The following is a 14,492-nucleotide window of genomic DNA, read 5'->3' as shown; positions in this document are numbered from 1 at the left end:
AAGAATAAGTCGTTATTTTTCAATTTATATAAGAGGGTATATAAAACACACGCTGACTGGTTATATGAAACCCAATGGGCTCAGACATACTTCGGAAAACATTGATGATAAATTTTTGGTGATAACTCATCTTCTTATACTAAGTTCTGGTCAATTAATAGATCTTTATCCTATTGTTGCTGAGTGGGTTGAAAAGCTATAGCATGTAATTATGTCAAAATTTACTTAGATATCAATTTTTTTAATTAACTGTAGGTACAAAATAAAAACATCATTAATAATCGTTAAATTAAAGTATATAGAGTATCTATTAAAGTATCGGTAACCGCTACTATTTGTGAAAAAAGGAAACGTAAAGTGGAATTAAGCTTCCGTCTCTAGCTCTTCCTCGTAAACTCTATTCTCTTTTGCGATCCAGTTACCAGACTTCCATGGCTTAACACCTTCAACGTACATTTCATTAACTTCTTCTAAAGTTAAACCCTTAGTTTCGCAAACAAAGAAGAAGACGTAAAAGAATGAGAATACTAAGCAGCCCATGAAAACGTAACCGTATGAAAAACCAATGGCGCTTGTAATGAAAGGAGTGAAAAAACCAATCAAGAAACCCCAAATCCAGTTAGCGCCAACAGCAATGGCCATAGCACGGTTTTTGACACGTAGAGGATAAGATTCAGCGACAATAACATAAGCAATTGGAGCCCAACTAATGGCAAAGAAAAAAATGAACAAACAGGTGAAAACAATCATGACATTACCGGCAGCCTTAGAAGATGGTTGGTCCTTTCCATCTGGATATAAGCTTGTGACACCGACAGAGGAGAAAATGACGAAACAAATAGCCATGGCAGCAGAACCACCTAATAGACACTTACGACGGCCGAATTTATCGACAGTGTATAAGGCAACGAAGGTGGAGGCGAAATTAACTATACCTAAAACGATAGAAGTTTGGAAAGAATCCTTCATACCGACGGCGTTGAAAATAGTGGTACCATAATAGAAGAAATAGTTATTACCGGTCAGTTGTTGTAAGGATTGGATCATAATACCCATGATGACACGAGGTAAAATGGCACCCTTGTTAGAGAACAGTTCACCCCAAGAAGCGTTACCAGCCAATCTTTCCGTTTCAACATTAGCCATGATAGTATCCATTTCAGCGACAATACTAGGATCATCGACTGTGACCTTGTTAGATTTAGCCAAAGAACGTTTAGCATCTTCGTATCTACCCTTTTCAACCAAAAATCTTGGGGATTCTGGGACCATTAACATACCAGCAATCATGAAAATAGCGAAGGCAAATCCTAAACCTAATGGGACTCTCCATTGAACAGAGTTGGTGTAGTCTTTAGTACCATAGTTCGTGCAGTAACCTAAGAAAATACCAAGAGTGATCATCAATTGATAGAAAGAGACACAAGTACCTCTAATGTGCTTTGGAGCAGTTTCAGAAATCAAGGTTGGAGATAGGACAGCAATACCACCGACACCCATACCGGAGATAATTCTACCAATGAAGTACTGGTACCATTTGTTACTAGAAGCAATTTGAATCACGATACCAACAATGTATACCAGAACCACACACATCAAACCAATTCTGCGCCCATATATATCACCTAGACGTCCCAATGTTAACCCACCAATAGCACAACCAATATTAAAAATACCGACAATTAAACCAGTTCTGACGTCAGAAAGATAATAAGTTCCGTCCGACTTCATTTGACCGAATCTTCTTTTGAAATCACTTTGGTTGACAAACCCAGAGATAGTACCAGTATCCCAACCAAAGACGAAACCACCAAATGCAATCATTAAACATAAACAGATGACAGTCCAATAAGCAGTGATTGGCTTTGCTGGAATTTCAGCGCTAGTGTATTCAGATTTAGCTTGAATTGGAGATTCATCTGTCTCTAGCTTTTTCACTACCGGAGTAGAATTAATGGAAATTTGTTGAGAACCACTTTCGACGTGGCTAGCCGCGAATTCAGACATTTTGTTGTTGTTTTGCAGTCTTGTTTATGTGGTTTTTATAGGCTAAGTAGAAATTATATGAACAGAAAACACTCTCATATCCAGTTTGAATGCAGAATTATCATCGCCTTTTATATTCTTTGTGAAATTTGAGACGATGAAAAATTGACTGGAAGTTTTGATAATTTTAGGAAAACGTGGAGAATGGACGACTTAGATGTTGCCCACGTCAGTTGTGTGAACTATCACTATCGGCAAGCGGCGTGCTGTGGTTTTCAAGCCCTACCTTGCCATCGCAAAAACAAAAGGCACGCATGGCTTGCGAAAAACTAAAAAGATGGAAAAACAGGAGAAACCCACCCTCTTACATCCTACAAAAACGCGTAGGAAGGTTACTTCCGGAAAAATTTGTTGCGTAAAAGACCCCGCTTTTTTCCGGATTCACAAAGACCAGATTGAGTTGGAAGTTGCGCCGTGAGGGGAAAAAAGAAACTTAAAAGTGAAATTGAGGCCGTATCTGTAAGGCGTCTCTGTGGGACGAGGATAAAGCATGGAGTGGGAAGAAAAATTGTTTACGATAAATTTTGTTCTGGTCAGCTTTGCCTGTACTTCCCCACCTCTCTTTTCTCCGCCATTTGTTCATTATCTACAGCCTTTCTCAGACGAAGAGAAATATGGGGAAATCAAAGCCACTGGGGAAAGAGTGAAGAATGTCCGGAGAAAAGAAAGAAAAAAGAAAAAAGCAACCCGTCTTTTTTCTTTTATTCTTCCCCGGTTTATTTTTCTTTTTCCTGCAGTATTTTGATAGTAATTACTTATTATTGCTTTGTGTGCCTTTATTGTATTCCCGGCCAAAAAGTTCGTTACTTCTTTCTTGACTACAAAACCTTATTTTCGTATAGATGGAAGGAAAAATTTATCCGCTCTTACCCAAAGAGAGTGCAGAAGTTTTTTCTTTTTTTTTCCACGTCATAGTAGTTTCAATTCTTAGCTTGTGTTTTAGATTGAAGAAAAATTTTCCATACAAAGTAAAATCTCATGCCTTGATAATTTTTGGGATATTGCAAAGACAAACCAGCACTGGCCACTACTCAACTCTTTAACGATTGCTCACATACTACTGACTTTTTCTACGAACTATTTTGTTTACATATTGACTTTTCACGCAAATTTTTTTTATATTTTTATGTATTTTGCCGTCTTGAAAAACAGAACACTTATATTGCCTAAAATGATAAAAGATAGAATTTCTACAACATAGTGCATAAATGCACATTACATATGGCTCCATGCAGACAGAAAAGCGTTTCCTTAGTTTTTGTTTCCTCACTATATCTGCCTGAAGTTCAACATCAACATGAAGAAGAACGGCGATAAATTCGTAGCAGCAGATAGCGAAATAAATTCTCGGTAATATATACTGAGGCCTGGAAATATTAATAAGAAAGAGAAACTAAACATTCGCCGGAATTGCATTTATTTTTCATCGTAACCGCCAGACCAGCGATTAATGCTCCTATACAAATTTTCGATTGTCGACAAGCATTTTTTTCAGTTTCCTATCGCTGTATTTGGCGATATGACCGATTTAAATCAATAGATTCTTTTGTTTGTAAGGAATTCTTTTGCGGGACAGCTGTGTCTTTCTTTTCCTTCCAAGAATCTCCAGAAGAGAAACATTTAATGGATGACCACAATGACGAGCATATTGTGTATGGTACATGTATGCATGTATATATTGAATTATGAATGCATATATCAAAAATATAAAAAAACTCCTCTACCAACTTTTTTTTTTGTTCCGCTAATTCGAGGAACTTCTATACCGCTACCGCATGGGCCTGAGATTTCCCTACTTGATCATCTTGAACTGAGTCTGATGTATCGTTACTATCATGTTTTAAGGCTTTTTCAACATCTTTTTGTAAAGTATTGAAAAGATCCAATTCGTACATTTCGCTTTCATCTTCATCTGATGGCGGATTACTGTCATTGGGGTGGTGTTGATGTCTTAGCTTTGGATAGTAGTATCTGTAGTAAATGTATTGACCGCCGATGTAAAAATCTAGGGACATCTGAAATAATGCAAAAATAACAAACAAGGCAGAAATATTCTTTGCACCAAATATCAGGTAAGTGATTTTCAGGGTATCACCACAGAGCCAACTTACCAATAGGATCAATTTGAAACCTTGAACGGATTTTAATTTATAGAGAATGGCAATTTGTGGCAGTGGTAAGAGGGACTCTACTAACAAACCTAAAGACCCTATGATAGAGCCCAAGCCTTGAGCTAATGAGTCCCAGTCTAAAATGTTCGAGATAAAAAATGTGACTAGTAATTGCACGGTCGCAAAAAGCGCCAAAAATCTCCAGAAATTTTTATCATCGTCCCATTGCCAAAATCCCCCAAACCTTTTGAAGTTTGGGTCAAAAAATTTCAAAATTTTGTAAAAGAATGCTAAGAAAATTTTGAATGAAAATTTCAACAAGTTTGTGAACGATAGCGACCTGATCAAATTCTTCCAATCTTCACTTAAAAATTTCGGTCTATTAATGCAGCTGAAAAATTCAAACCATATGTCATGAATCAAGTGTGACAATGACTCGACATCGGTAAGATTTTGATATTTGTATTCGTCGGGTCTATATTTTAAACTTGTCCTTAGTAAGATCAATTGAATAAAAATCATCACTAGTGACTGCCTCAACAATGTAATTTCGTATGGTGTAATGAGATAGTAAGATATCCTTAGGATGCTAGCAATCAACATTGTGGCACAAATATCTATGGAAAACCCCAGAGCGGTCTTACATTTCTCGATGCTGATGATTGTGGTACCATAAGAGAATAGGGGGGTGAAACTGATTAGATTGTTGGCAATAAATTGCATTGTAAGCCATTCAGGAATATAAAATTGGTCGACTTTAGGTAGGTACGAATATATAGTGTCACTCACGTCGTATGATGCTCTAGTAGCAGTGGCAGCTGCGACGCCTCTTACGAAAGTAGCCTCTAATGTACCGGTAGTTGCTGACATTCTCCAGCTTTATTTATGAAAATTAAGTGTGTTCTTTTCCCTCTGCTCCTATAAAAAAGAAATGCAAGTTTATGCGTATAGTTTTGTATAAAAAAAAATTGGGCGTTGAAACCAAATCAAAAATATTGGATGTCGTATCGTTTTTGGCTTGCAGGGTCGTTGTTGTTTGGGAAGAGTGATAAAGTTTTACTTTTTGCTTTTATGATTCTATGGACTATATTTTTCACTATGCTCCATGGAAGTATACCGGAATAAAGGAAACTATGAATATTTCACCACCGTGTAAATATAGAATAATACGAAAATAGTTCGACTTTCGGTGTTTCTTTTTCCAATTTTGGTGTTTTTTTTCCTTTTCCACTTCACAGACTCAAAGATCATTTCTGACGTGAAAGGTCACCCTGCGCTACCCCATGAGGATATGAAAGAAGTAAGACATAAGAATGTTATATTATTATTTTGTACTTAACACCGATTAATCTGGGTGATATAGTCCCTGCGCACGGGCAAAGTGTCCGCCTGCGTTGATCTGTTGATGGCCTGCCATTTAGGTTCGTCCTTGAATAGTCTCAGCGCCTTAATATGATTGCTAATTGTCAAAGTGAAACGATGATAGATGCCCGGCGGAAGAATTAACAAATCTCCTGGCTCTACCAGACATCTAACCCAGTTTTCTGGTGTAGAAGCGTCTCTGATGTCAAAATATCCGGTGCCTTCCAGGCAATATCTAATTTCTTCGTCCTCATGTAAATGCTCTTTGTAGAACATAGCTAATTTCTCATCGAATTCGGTTTCATTTCTGAAAGACCCTTTATGAATATCGACCACGTCTCTATTTTTATATTGTCTCTCTTCAGCGATTTTGTCCACGGCCTCCTCGTTTGCACAGTATTTATAAATAACTCCCAATTCTGCGAGCTCCTCCAAGGAAAGTTCCGTACCGGAATTGTGGGGTGCGCGATAATCGCAGTCGCTCTTATTATCATGAATGTATGCTTTCACCATTTTTCACTTCTTCTTCACCTCTTTACAAAGTACTTCCTTTCTTTTTTCCTGATATGTTTGATTTTCTTTCGGTCTGCAAGTGTCACACTCTCTGTTTTTTTTATATTTTGATGTTTTCCACAGATATATGCATATTTCGGTGTTGGCGGCACTACCGTGGCGTCGGGCAGGCAAGCGGCTCTTGCGAAAGCCCCCTTAGTCATCGATGTAAAGAAAGCATTCCTTCTAGCCATGCTTGACCACTTCACGGCACAAAAGCATATCTTCTTACCACATACAGACGTATGATGAACGAAAACACTCGCGCAAATGTTAATCTTTGAGCAAAACGGCTGCTAATCTTGTTTCGGCACGATACTATGCTAGAAAAAAAGACAAAAATAATGCGTAAAAATAACAGTACCCGGATAATAGAGAGAACTAAATGAAAACAAACAGAACCATTCAAAAATCTTCCGCTAGGTGAATGCGCTAGCAAGGTTCAAACAGAGTGAGAGACCTAAATATTTGTATATTCACCTCTTCCCCCCCCCTCTCTGCGCAAGTTGTGGGCAGCAACATAATGCGTGGATCGATTCACAGCGGCAAAGCCCCTGATGGTGCTAGAACGCCGAAGTTTGACTAAAACCATCCTCCTATGGTGCAACCTCGAAAGTTTTTACGGCGGCTGTGCTGCTCCTATTCGCGCGCACTATTAGTGCGACCTACCGAGGCATGATAGTGGCCACTCGTTCCCGTTCTTTGTACAGTTTTCACTTCCTGTGCTCCTCCTACCAACTTCTAGCCGCGGCATTGCCCATCTAGTCCCATCATCCGACGGCTACCCACCATCTCTCTCAGCTGTTTATTACTGCAATGCTTCGGCTCCCACGCAGCACCCTGAAGCCGCTGCAAACACATGACAATAAAAGGGCGCTGGCGCACTTGCAGCCCCCTCCGCCCCGAAATTGCCCTGCGTGAAAGCGGCGCAGTGCAGTTCTTCTCGGCCCTTTTTCTGAAAGCGTCCGTGCTAGGCTAAATAGGCTCACAAAGTAGACGTATGGGTTTCCCGCACGGACTTAAAGCGGCAGACTTGAAATAGTCCATTTCCAGTCTGCTCCCTAACTGATACGCGGTTTACACGTTTGTCTAGAACGGGAAATAACGTTAGGCAGCGTAGCGAGTTTCGGTCTTATTCGCGCACTTTTTCTCAGTTAAGCGAGACGTGCTATTAGTAGTATATAAATACAATAGCGTCGTCAAATAATAGGAGCTTTTTTTGCTGGAAGGCTTCACATCTAAGTAATAGTTAACTAGCTAGCCCCTCCGTTTTTTTCTTCCACCTGTTCAATTTGAAAAGAAACGAAACTATTGTTTGAACAAAAGAAAAAGAAATGAAATTGCAGAATCTATTGGTTTCTGCTACAGTTCTGACGGCATTGACAGAAAATGCCGATGCTTGGTCACCTAGTAATAGTTACGTTCCTGCGAACGTAACTTGTGATGACGATATCAACCTGGTTAGAGAGGCCTCTAGTTTATCAAATAACGAAACAGAATGGTTGAAAAAAAGGGATGCATACACCAAGGAAGCGTTACGCTCCTTCTTAGACAGAGCTACTTCTAACTTCAGCGACACTTCTTTGCTATCCACTCTTTTCGGTAGTAATTCCTCCAACATGCCCAAGGTCGGTGTCGCCTGTTCTGGTGGTGGTTACCGTGCCATGTTGTCCGGAGCAGGCATGATTGCTGCCATGGACAACCGTACTGATGGTGCCAACGAGCACGGTCTTGGTGGGTTACTGCAAGGTGCCACATACCTGGCGGGACTGTCAGGGGGCAACTGGTTGACAAGTACTTTAGCCTGGAATAACTGGACTTCGGTGCAAGCAATTGTAGACAATACGACAGCATCCAATTCAATTTGGGACATCTCTCACTCAATTCTTACTCCAGGCGGTATAAACATCTTCAAGACTGGGAGTAGATGGGACGATATATCAGATGATGTGCAAGCCAAGCAAGATGCCGGTTTCAACATCTCCTTAGCAGACGTTTGGGGTCGTGCTCTTGCCTACAATTTTTGGCCGGACCTCTATCGTGGCGGTGTGGGATACACGTGGTCTACCTTGAGGGAGGCTGATGTTTTCAAGAACGCAGAAATGCCCTTCCCCATCTCAGTTGCAGACGGTAGGTACCCAGGTACTACCGTGATCAACTTGAATGCCACTCTTTTCGAATTCAATCCATTCGAAATGGGTTCGTGGGATCCTACTCTGAACGCCTTCACTGATGTAAAGTATCTAGGTACCAACGTTACCAACGGTAAACCCGTCAACAAGGGTAGGTGTACTGCCGGATTTGACAATACCGGTTTCATAACAGCCACTTCCTCCACTTTGTTTAACCAATTTTTACTGCAGTTGAATTCGACCGGCTTACCATCGTTCATTGCTGACTTAGCCGCCGATTTCTTGTCAGATATATCAGACAATAGCGATGATATTGCAATTTACGCCCCAAATCCATTCAAGGAAGCCGATTTCCTTCAAAAGAACGCCACTTCCGGCATTATCGAGTCCGATTACCTATTCTTGGTCGATGGTGGCGAAGACAACCAAAACATTCCACTAGTCCCATTGTTGCAACAGGAACGTGAACTGGATATCATTTTTGCACTAGACAATTCTGCTGATACCAACGACTATTGGCCAGATGGTGCCTCGTTAGTCAACACGTACCAGCGTCAATTTCACAGCCAGGGTCTCAACTTGTCCTTCCCATACGTTCCAGATGTGAATACATTCGTTAACTTGGGGTTGAACAAGAAACCAACGTTCTTTGGCTGTGACGCAACCAATTTAACAGACTTGGAATACATTCCACCTTTAATTGTTTACATCCCAAATTCAAGACATTCGTTCAACGGCAATCAAAGTACTTTTAAGATGTCATACTCTGACTCAGAGCGTCTTGGCATGATCAAAAATGGGTTCGAAGCCAGCACAATGGGTAACTTTACAGATGACTCCGATTTCTTGGGCTGTGTTGGCTGCGCCATCATCAGACGTAAACAACAGAGCTTAAATGCGACATTGCCCGCTGAATGTAGCAGGTGTTTCACCAACTACTGCTGGAACGGTACAATTGACAACAGATCAGTTTCAGGCATAGGAAATGATGATTATTCTTCCTCTGCCTCTGCCTCTGCCTCTGCCTCTGCCTCTAATGGTGCATCTTCCTCAGGGTCGTCTTCCACTCGCAAACAAAATGCGGGTAACGCCTTTGTGAGCTATTCTAATTTAAACACCAATACTTTCATTGGTGTCTTGAGTGTCCTTAGTGCTGTCTTTGGCCTAATTTGAACCTTCACATCATTTTTAACGCTTCCATTCAAATTGAACCGAAGGCGAGGGGGAGATAACAATCGAGCTGATTGCAAGGCTTCAGGTGCATGCCTCGTCTTATTTTGTTTACAAACCCTTCAGTACATAGCGAGTATAACCACTTGCCTTTCAACACACACACACACACACACATATATACATACATATATATACATATACATTCGAGGCAGTGCTTTCTTTGAACATGTATTCACAGTTTCAGGGTGCAATGCATATAATTAAGGCCTTGCCTGCAGTTACGTAACTTGTTGTGCCTACAGTTCTCCTTGGAAAATGAAACATTGCTTTCCCCCAGCTCTTCGGCAAACTTTTTCTTTGGCATCTTTCACCCTGAGATGAGTGGAAAATACCCCAAAGAAAGTTGTACGATAGAGGATGCACATAATGGATGATTTCCGCGAATAAGCTAGGGACGTACATGCTGCCAACGGCGATGCCTTCGGCAGTAATTACCGTGGCACCATATACAGCCGGCCTGCTCAATCCGGGAAATAAGGTTTGTTTCGGCTCGTATACACCGAAAGAACACCTGAAAAGGGACGCGTTGCCTTTTTCAACAATTTTTCACCTGCGGCCCTTTCTTTTCACATGTTCTTCGTCTTGGCATTGTTTACCAACAAAAGGTGAAAAAAAAAAGTTCAGGAAAGGTAAAAAAGGATAAAAAATAATGAGTTGCGACTCTCGTTTCGATATCTCTGGCGAAATAGAATATAGCCTATAAATGTGCAGCATTGACTGATTTTACAGACCATCAAACACGTTCTGATGTTTTTTAGATCTTAGTATTCCCTCTTCTAAAACATGTTCAGCGCTAGGAACAAAATATTCATACGCACTGAGAGAGTAACACTTCTTACCTAGATGCAATTACAGAATATACTACTAGCTAGTTCGCTAGTTTCTGGACTGTCACTCGCTACCGATTCATCGTCGAGCGGCGCCAATGGCTACGCACCATCCAAAATTTCTTGCCCCGATGATGGTGCTTCTCTAGTTAGAAATGCGTCCGGTTTGTCTACCGCTGAAATTGACTGGCTCGAAAAAAGAGATACTAACACCAAGGAGGCTTTGCATTCCTTCTTAAACAGAGCTACTTCTAATTTCAGCGACACTTCTTTGCTGTCCACTCTTTTCGGTAGCAACTCCTCCAATGTGCCCAAAATTGGTATTGCATGTTCCGGTGGTGGTTACCGTGCCATGCTGGGCGGTGCAGGTATGATTGCTGCTATGGACAACCGTACTGATGGTGCCAACGAGCATGGTCTAGGTGGGCTGCTACAAAGCTCTACGTATCTATCGGGTCTATCAGGCGGTAACTGGCTAACAGGTACATTAGCCTGGAACAATTGGACCTCCGTGCAAGAAATTGTAGATCATATGAGTGAAAGTGATTCCATCTGGAATATAACCAAATCTATCGTGAACCCAGGTGGCTCTGACTTAACTTACACTATTGAAAGGTGGGAGTCTATCGTGCAAGAAGTGCAGGCCAAGTCCGACGCTGGCTTCAACATCTCTCTGTCCGATTTGTGGGGCCGTGCTCTTTCTTACAACTTCTTTCCAAGCTTACCAAATGCAGGCTCTGGTTTGACTTGGTCCTCTTTGAGGGATGTTGATGTGTTCAAAAATGGTGAAATGCCTTTGCCAATTACAGTCGCTGATGGTAGATACCCTGGGACCACCGTGATCAACTTAAATGCCACTCTTTTCGAATTTACTCCGTTTGAAATGGGTTCTTGGGACCCTTCTTTGAACGCCTTCACTGACGTCAAGTATCTAGGTACCAAGGTTATCAATGGTAAACCAGTTAACAAGGATCAATGTGTTTCTGGTTATGATAATGCCGGATTTGTCATCGCTACTTCTGCTAGTTTGTTCAATGAGTTTTCCTTGGAAGCTACCACTTCAACCTATTATCAGATAATTAACAGTTTTGCCAACAGGTATGTTAACAATTTGTCTCAAGACGACGATGACATTGCAATCTACGCCCCAAATCCTTTCAAGGATACCGAGTTTGTTGACCGTAATTATACTTCAAGTATTGTCGATTCCGACACTTTGTTTTTGGTGGATGGTGGTGAGGATGGTCAAAATTTGCCATTGGTCCCATTAATCAAGAAGGAACGTGACTTAGACGTAGTATTCGCCTTAGATATCTCCGACAATACCGATGAGTCATGGCCAAGTGGTGTCTGTATGACTAATACTTATGAGCGTCAATTTTCCAAACAAGGTAAAGGAATGGCTTTTCCATACGTTCCAGATGTGAATACCTTCGTTAACTTGGGCTTAGCTAGCAAGCCAACCTTTTTCGGCTGTGATGCAACTAATTTAACAGATTTGGAATATATTCCACCTTTAGTTGTTTACATTCCAAATACGAAGTATTCGTTCAATGGCAATCAAAGTACTTTAAAGATGAACTACAACGTCACTGAACGTCTTGGAATGATCAGAAATGGTTTCGAGGCTGCTACAATGGGTAACTTTACTGATGACTCAGACTTTCTAGGTTGCATCGGTTGTGCTATTATTAGGCGTAAGCAAGAAAGTTTGAACGCTACCCTTCCATCTGAATGTACTAAATGTTTCACCGATTACTGTTGGGATGGTAAACTAAGCACTTCGGCCAGTCCTGAATTATCCGGTAACAGTACAAATGAAGGCGGAGCAATTGCTTCCGCAATTTCCGAGGCTACTGATGGTATTCCAATAACAGCTCTTCTAGGTTCATCAAGTTCCGGAAACATTACTTCGAATTCAACGATATCAACCTCATTGAATGGTACGTCCAACTCGAATTCTTCATCAAACGCAACCTCAAACTTGAATTCCACATCCTCTTCTGTTTCTGCCTCCTCCTCCACAGGTTCCTCCTCCTCCTCCTCCACCTCTTCATCGGCGGCAAGCAAAGCAAATGGTGCTGCTATTTCTTACGCGAATACTAACACCCTGATGAGTTTGTTAGGCGCTATAACAGCAATATTTGGTTTGATTTAAGGTGCTCTCTCTAAAATGACAATGTATATATTAATTTCCTTACATTAGAAAGGATAATGATGAATTACATGTATGTAAATGTGTATTAATACGAAAACCTTTTTTCTTGGTTATCTCCTGATATTTCCTGCTCTATTTGACGAAACAATGGACCATCTTGAAGATGGATAAAACCTTTCCTTACGTTTTATTTAGACAAAGAAAAGGGTAGGGAAGTACCATTTAATGCGCGACCAATGAGCTGGACTAACGTTTCTCTTTATTTACCCCTTACTCTCCGTCAATCTTACTTTTTACATAGAAAGGTTTATTTCAACACTTTATCTTCAATTATTATAAATAACACTAAAGATGGGCGATCAGTCTCTGATTTTCGCATAGCCTTTTGAGATAATGGTCTGAACACCATTTCGCCTATTTTCAAGAGCAAAGAGTAAATCCCTCATCACTATGCCAGGCTCTTCCCTGGCTTCCCTAAACTTTAGCCCGCTTTCTCCTCTAGCCGTAATGTCAGAGGCCACTTTGCCTGAAGATTTTGCTCCCAGGGACGTCGGCTTATTTACTGATGAAGTTAACCAACCATACTGTTTTTTGCTACCTGCCCTTAGTCCAGCTGTAACGTTCGAAGCTCTGTGTAACGTTTCTTCCGAATCAATCTTATTCTCATAATCTTCTTTTTCAAGGCCTAACGCAATTCTTTTTTTTACACGCCTTTCCTCCTCTTTTTTTTGAATTAGAGCAATGGCTCTTAGAGCCATAGAAACTTCACTTCTCCTACCAGAATTTATCTTAACAGCTTTTCTTCTATGTCGGGAGATGATAATAGCATTTGTTAGAATATCTCTCATATAGTTCTCGCACGCACTTGACATCATATTCAAAATATCCGGGTTTTTTGTAAAGGCTAAGTTAAAGTTCTGTTCTTTTCCAATTTTTTTCATATAAATGGAAACTTGTTCAGGGTGGAGAAATGGTAAATGCTTAGGAACCCTAACATTATTTGCTTGTACTTGAGATTTAGAGGCGTTGATGGATGAATTTAAAAGAGCCTCTTCCTCTCTAACATCTATACCTGCAGAAAAGAGAACATCTTGCATTTTATTTGGATCCGATTGTTGCTGTGCACTCTGTCCCGAAAAGGCAGATGCTTTTCCGGTACCGTCCTTACCTATGCTCTTGTTTTTCTTCTTGTCATCTTTTTTTGGCAGAGCTAGCCCAACAGGGCTTGACAGTATATTCTTTGAATCTGTATTGCCTTCTATCCTCAAGTCAGCGGTGGGTGATGCGTTTCCTGGAAAAGACAAACCATCCGTTTTACCCGTTGCGTTGTTACGTGCAGCGGATACATCAGTAGTTGGTTTCGTCTGAGTAGGCGATGGAAAACTATGCAACAAATCATGAGCCTTACCTGGAGATGAATCAAATGTTGGTTTTGTTTCTAATATCGTATGTTGATATTTGCGCTTGCTGGATGATGGTTCTCCAGTACCATCGGATGGTCTCTTTGGTGAATTTGGCATTATATATTGAATCTGAAAGATGGAATAGATGTGCCACCAACAGATAAAACCTTCTGTTAATTTCTAGGCAGATGATGTTATGCAATATTCTGGTTGGAACTCTGTCATCTTAATTATTAAATGTATACGGATCGCATCACCTTCCGTTTATCGATGCATGGTTCATTCACGATTTCAATCACAGATCATTTTTGACGGATAATATTAGCCGAGGGATGCCCATCAGTAGTATCGAGGGCATCGTTAACCATGCATGTCATGTAACATGGCTATATCATTTAAATCAGCCAAGTTAAATGCGAAGATCTGTTAGTCTATAATAAAGTTTGGTCCAAACCTAAACTGTGCTTCGCGTACGCCGCCTTCAAAATGAAGAGAAAGTAAGGAACAATTCATAGGTTCGGTTCGCCTTTAGAATCGTACATAAATCTACTCTATCTACTTAAGTGTTTTTAGCTTACCACATCAGATAAAATTTCTTGGGAATCTTTCTCTATCATTAGAGTAGATGACAAAGGAAGGTACGATGATAAGGCTCTTAATCGTTATTC

The 14,492-nt window shown here is 40.6% G+C and overlaps 6 protein-coding genes across 6 annotated transcripts; 2 read left to right on the top strand and 4 right to left on the bottom strand.

Moving 5' to 3' along the window:
• Positions 1 to 363: 363 nt before the first annotated feature.
• On the bottom strand, positions 364 to 2,007 carry HXT2 (hexose transporter HXT2; the record flags this gene model as incomplete). The annotated part of the gene is made up of 1 exon (XM_056230241.1): positions 364 to 2,007. One exon carries the CDS (start codon positions 2,005 to 2,007, stop codon positions 364 to 366), a length of 1,644 nt encoding a protein of 547 aa, XP_056084180.1.
• A 1,799-nt stretch (positions 2,008 to 3,806) lies between these two features.
• On the bottom strand, positions 3,807 to 5,027 carry ANY1 (Any1p; the record flags this gene model as incomplete). The annotated part of the gene is made up of 1 exon (XM_056230240.1): positions 3,807 to 5,027. One exon carries the CDS (start codon positions 5,025 to 5,027, stop codon positions 3,807 to 3,809), a length of 1,221 nt encoding a protein of 406 aa, XP_056084179.1.
• A 465-nt stretch (positions 5,028 to 5,492) lies between these two features.
• ADI1 (acireductone dioxygenase (Ni2+-requiring)) lies at positions 5,493 to 6,032 on the bottom strand (the record flags this gene model as incomplete). Its single annotated transcript, XM_056230239.1, has 1 exon — positions 5,493 to 6,032. One exon carries the CDS (start codon positions 6,030 to 6,032, stop codon positions 5,493 to 5,495), a length of 540 nt encoding a protein of 179 aa, XP_056084178.1.
• Positions 6,033 to 7,405: 1,373 nt separating this feature from the next.
• On the top strand, positions 7,406 to 9,376 carry PLB1 (lysophospholipase; the record flags this gene model as incomplete). Its single annotated transcript, XM_056230238.1, has 1 exon — positions 7,406 to 9,376. One exon carries the CDS (start codon positions 7,406 to 7,408, stop codon positions 9,374 to 9,376), a length of 1,971 nt encoding a protein of 656 aa, XP_056084177.1.
• Positions 9,377 to 10,279: 903 nt separating this feature from the next.
• On the top strand, positions 10,280 to 12,421 carry PLB2 (lysophospholipase; the record flags this gene model as incomplete). The annotated part of the gene is made up of 1 exon (XM_056230237.1): positions 10,280 to 12,421. One exon carries the CDS (start codon positions 10,280 to 10,282, stop codon positions 12,419 to 12,421), a length of 2,142 nt encoding a protein of 713 aa, XP_056084176.1.
• A 359-nt stretch (positions 12,422 to 12,780) lies between these two features.
• On the bottom strand, positions 12,781 to 13,941 carry TAF4 (Taf4p; the record flags this gene model as incomplete). The annotated part of the gene is made up of 1 exon (XM_056230235.1): positions 12,781 to 13,941. The coding sequence occupies one exon, from the start codon at positions 13,939 to 13,941 to the stop codon at positions 12,781 to 12,783; it is 1,161 nt and encodes a 386-aa protein (XP_056084175.1).
• Between the last annotated feature and the right edge of the window lie 551 nt (positions 13,942 to 14,492).

Source organism: Saccharomyces kudriavzevii, assembly GCF_947243775.1.
Source record: "Saccharomyces kudriavzevii IFO 1802 strain IFO1802 genome assembly, chromosome: 13".
Classification (NCBI taxonomy): Eukaryota; Fungi; Ascomycota; class Saccharomycetes; order Saccharomycetales; family Saccharomycetaceae; genus Saccharomyces; species Saccharomyces kudriavzevii.
This window is presented reverse-complemented; position numbering and strand designations above follow the sequence as displayed.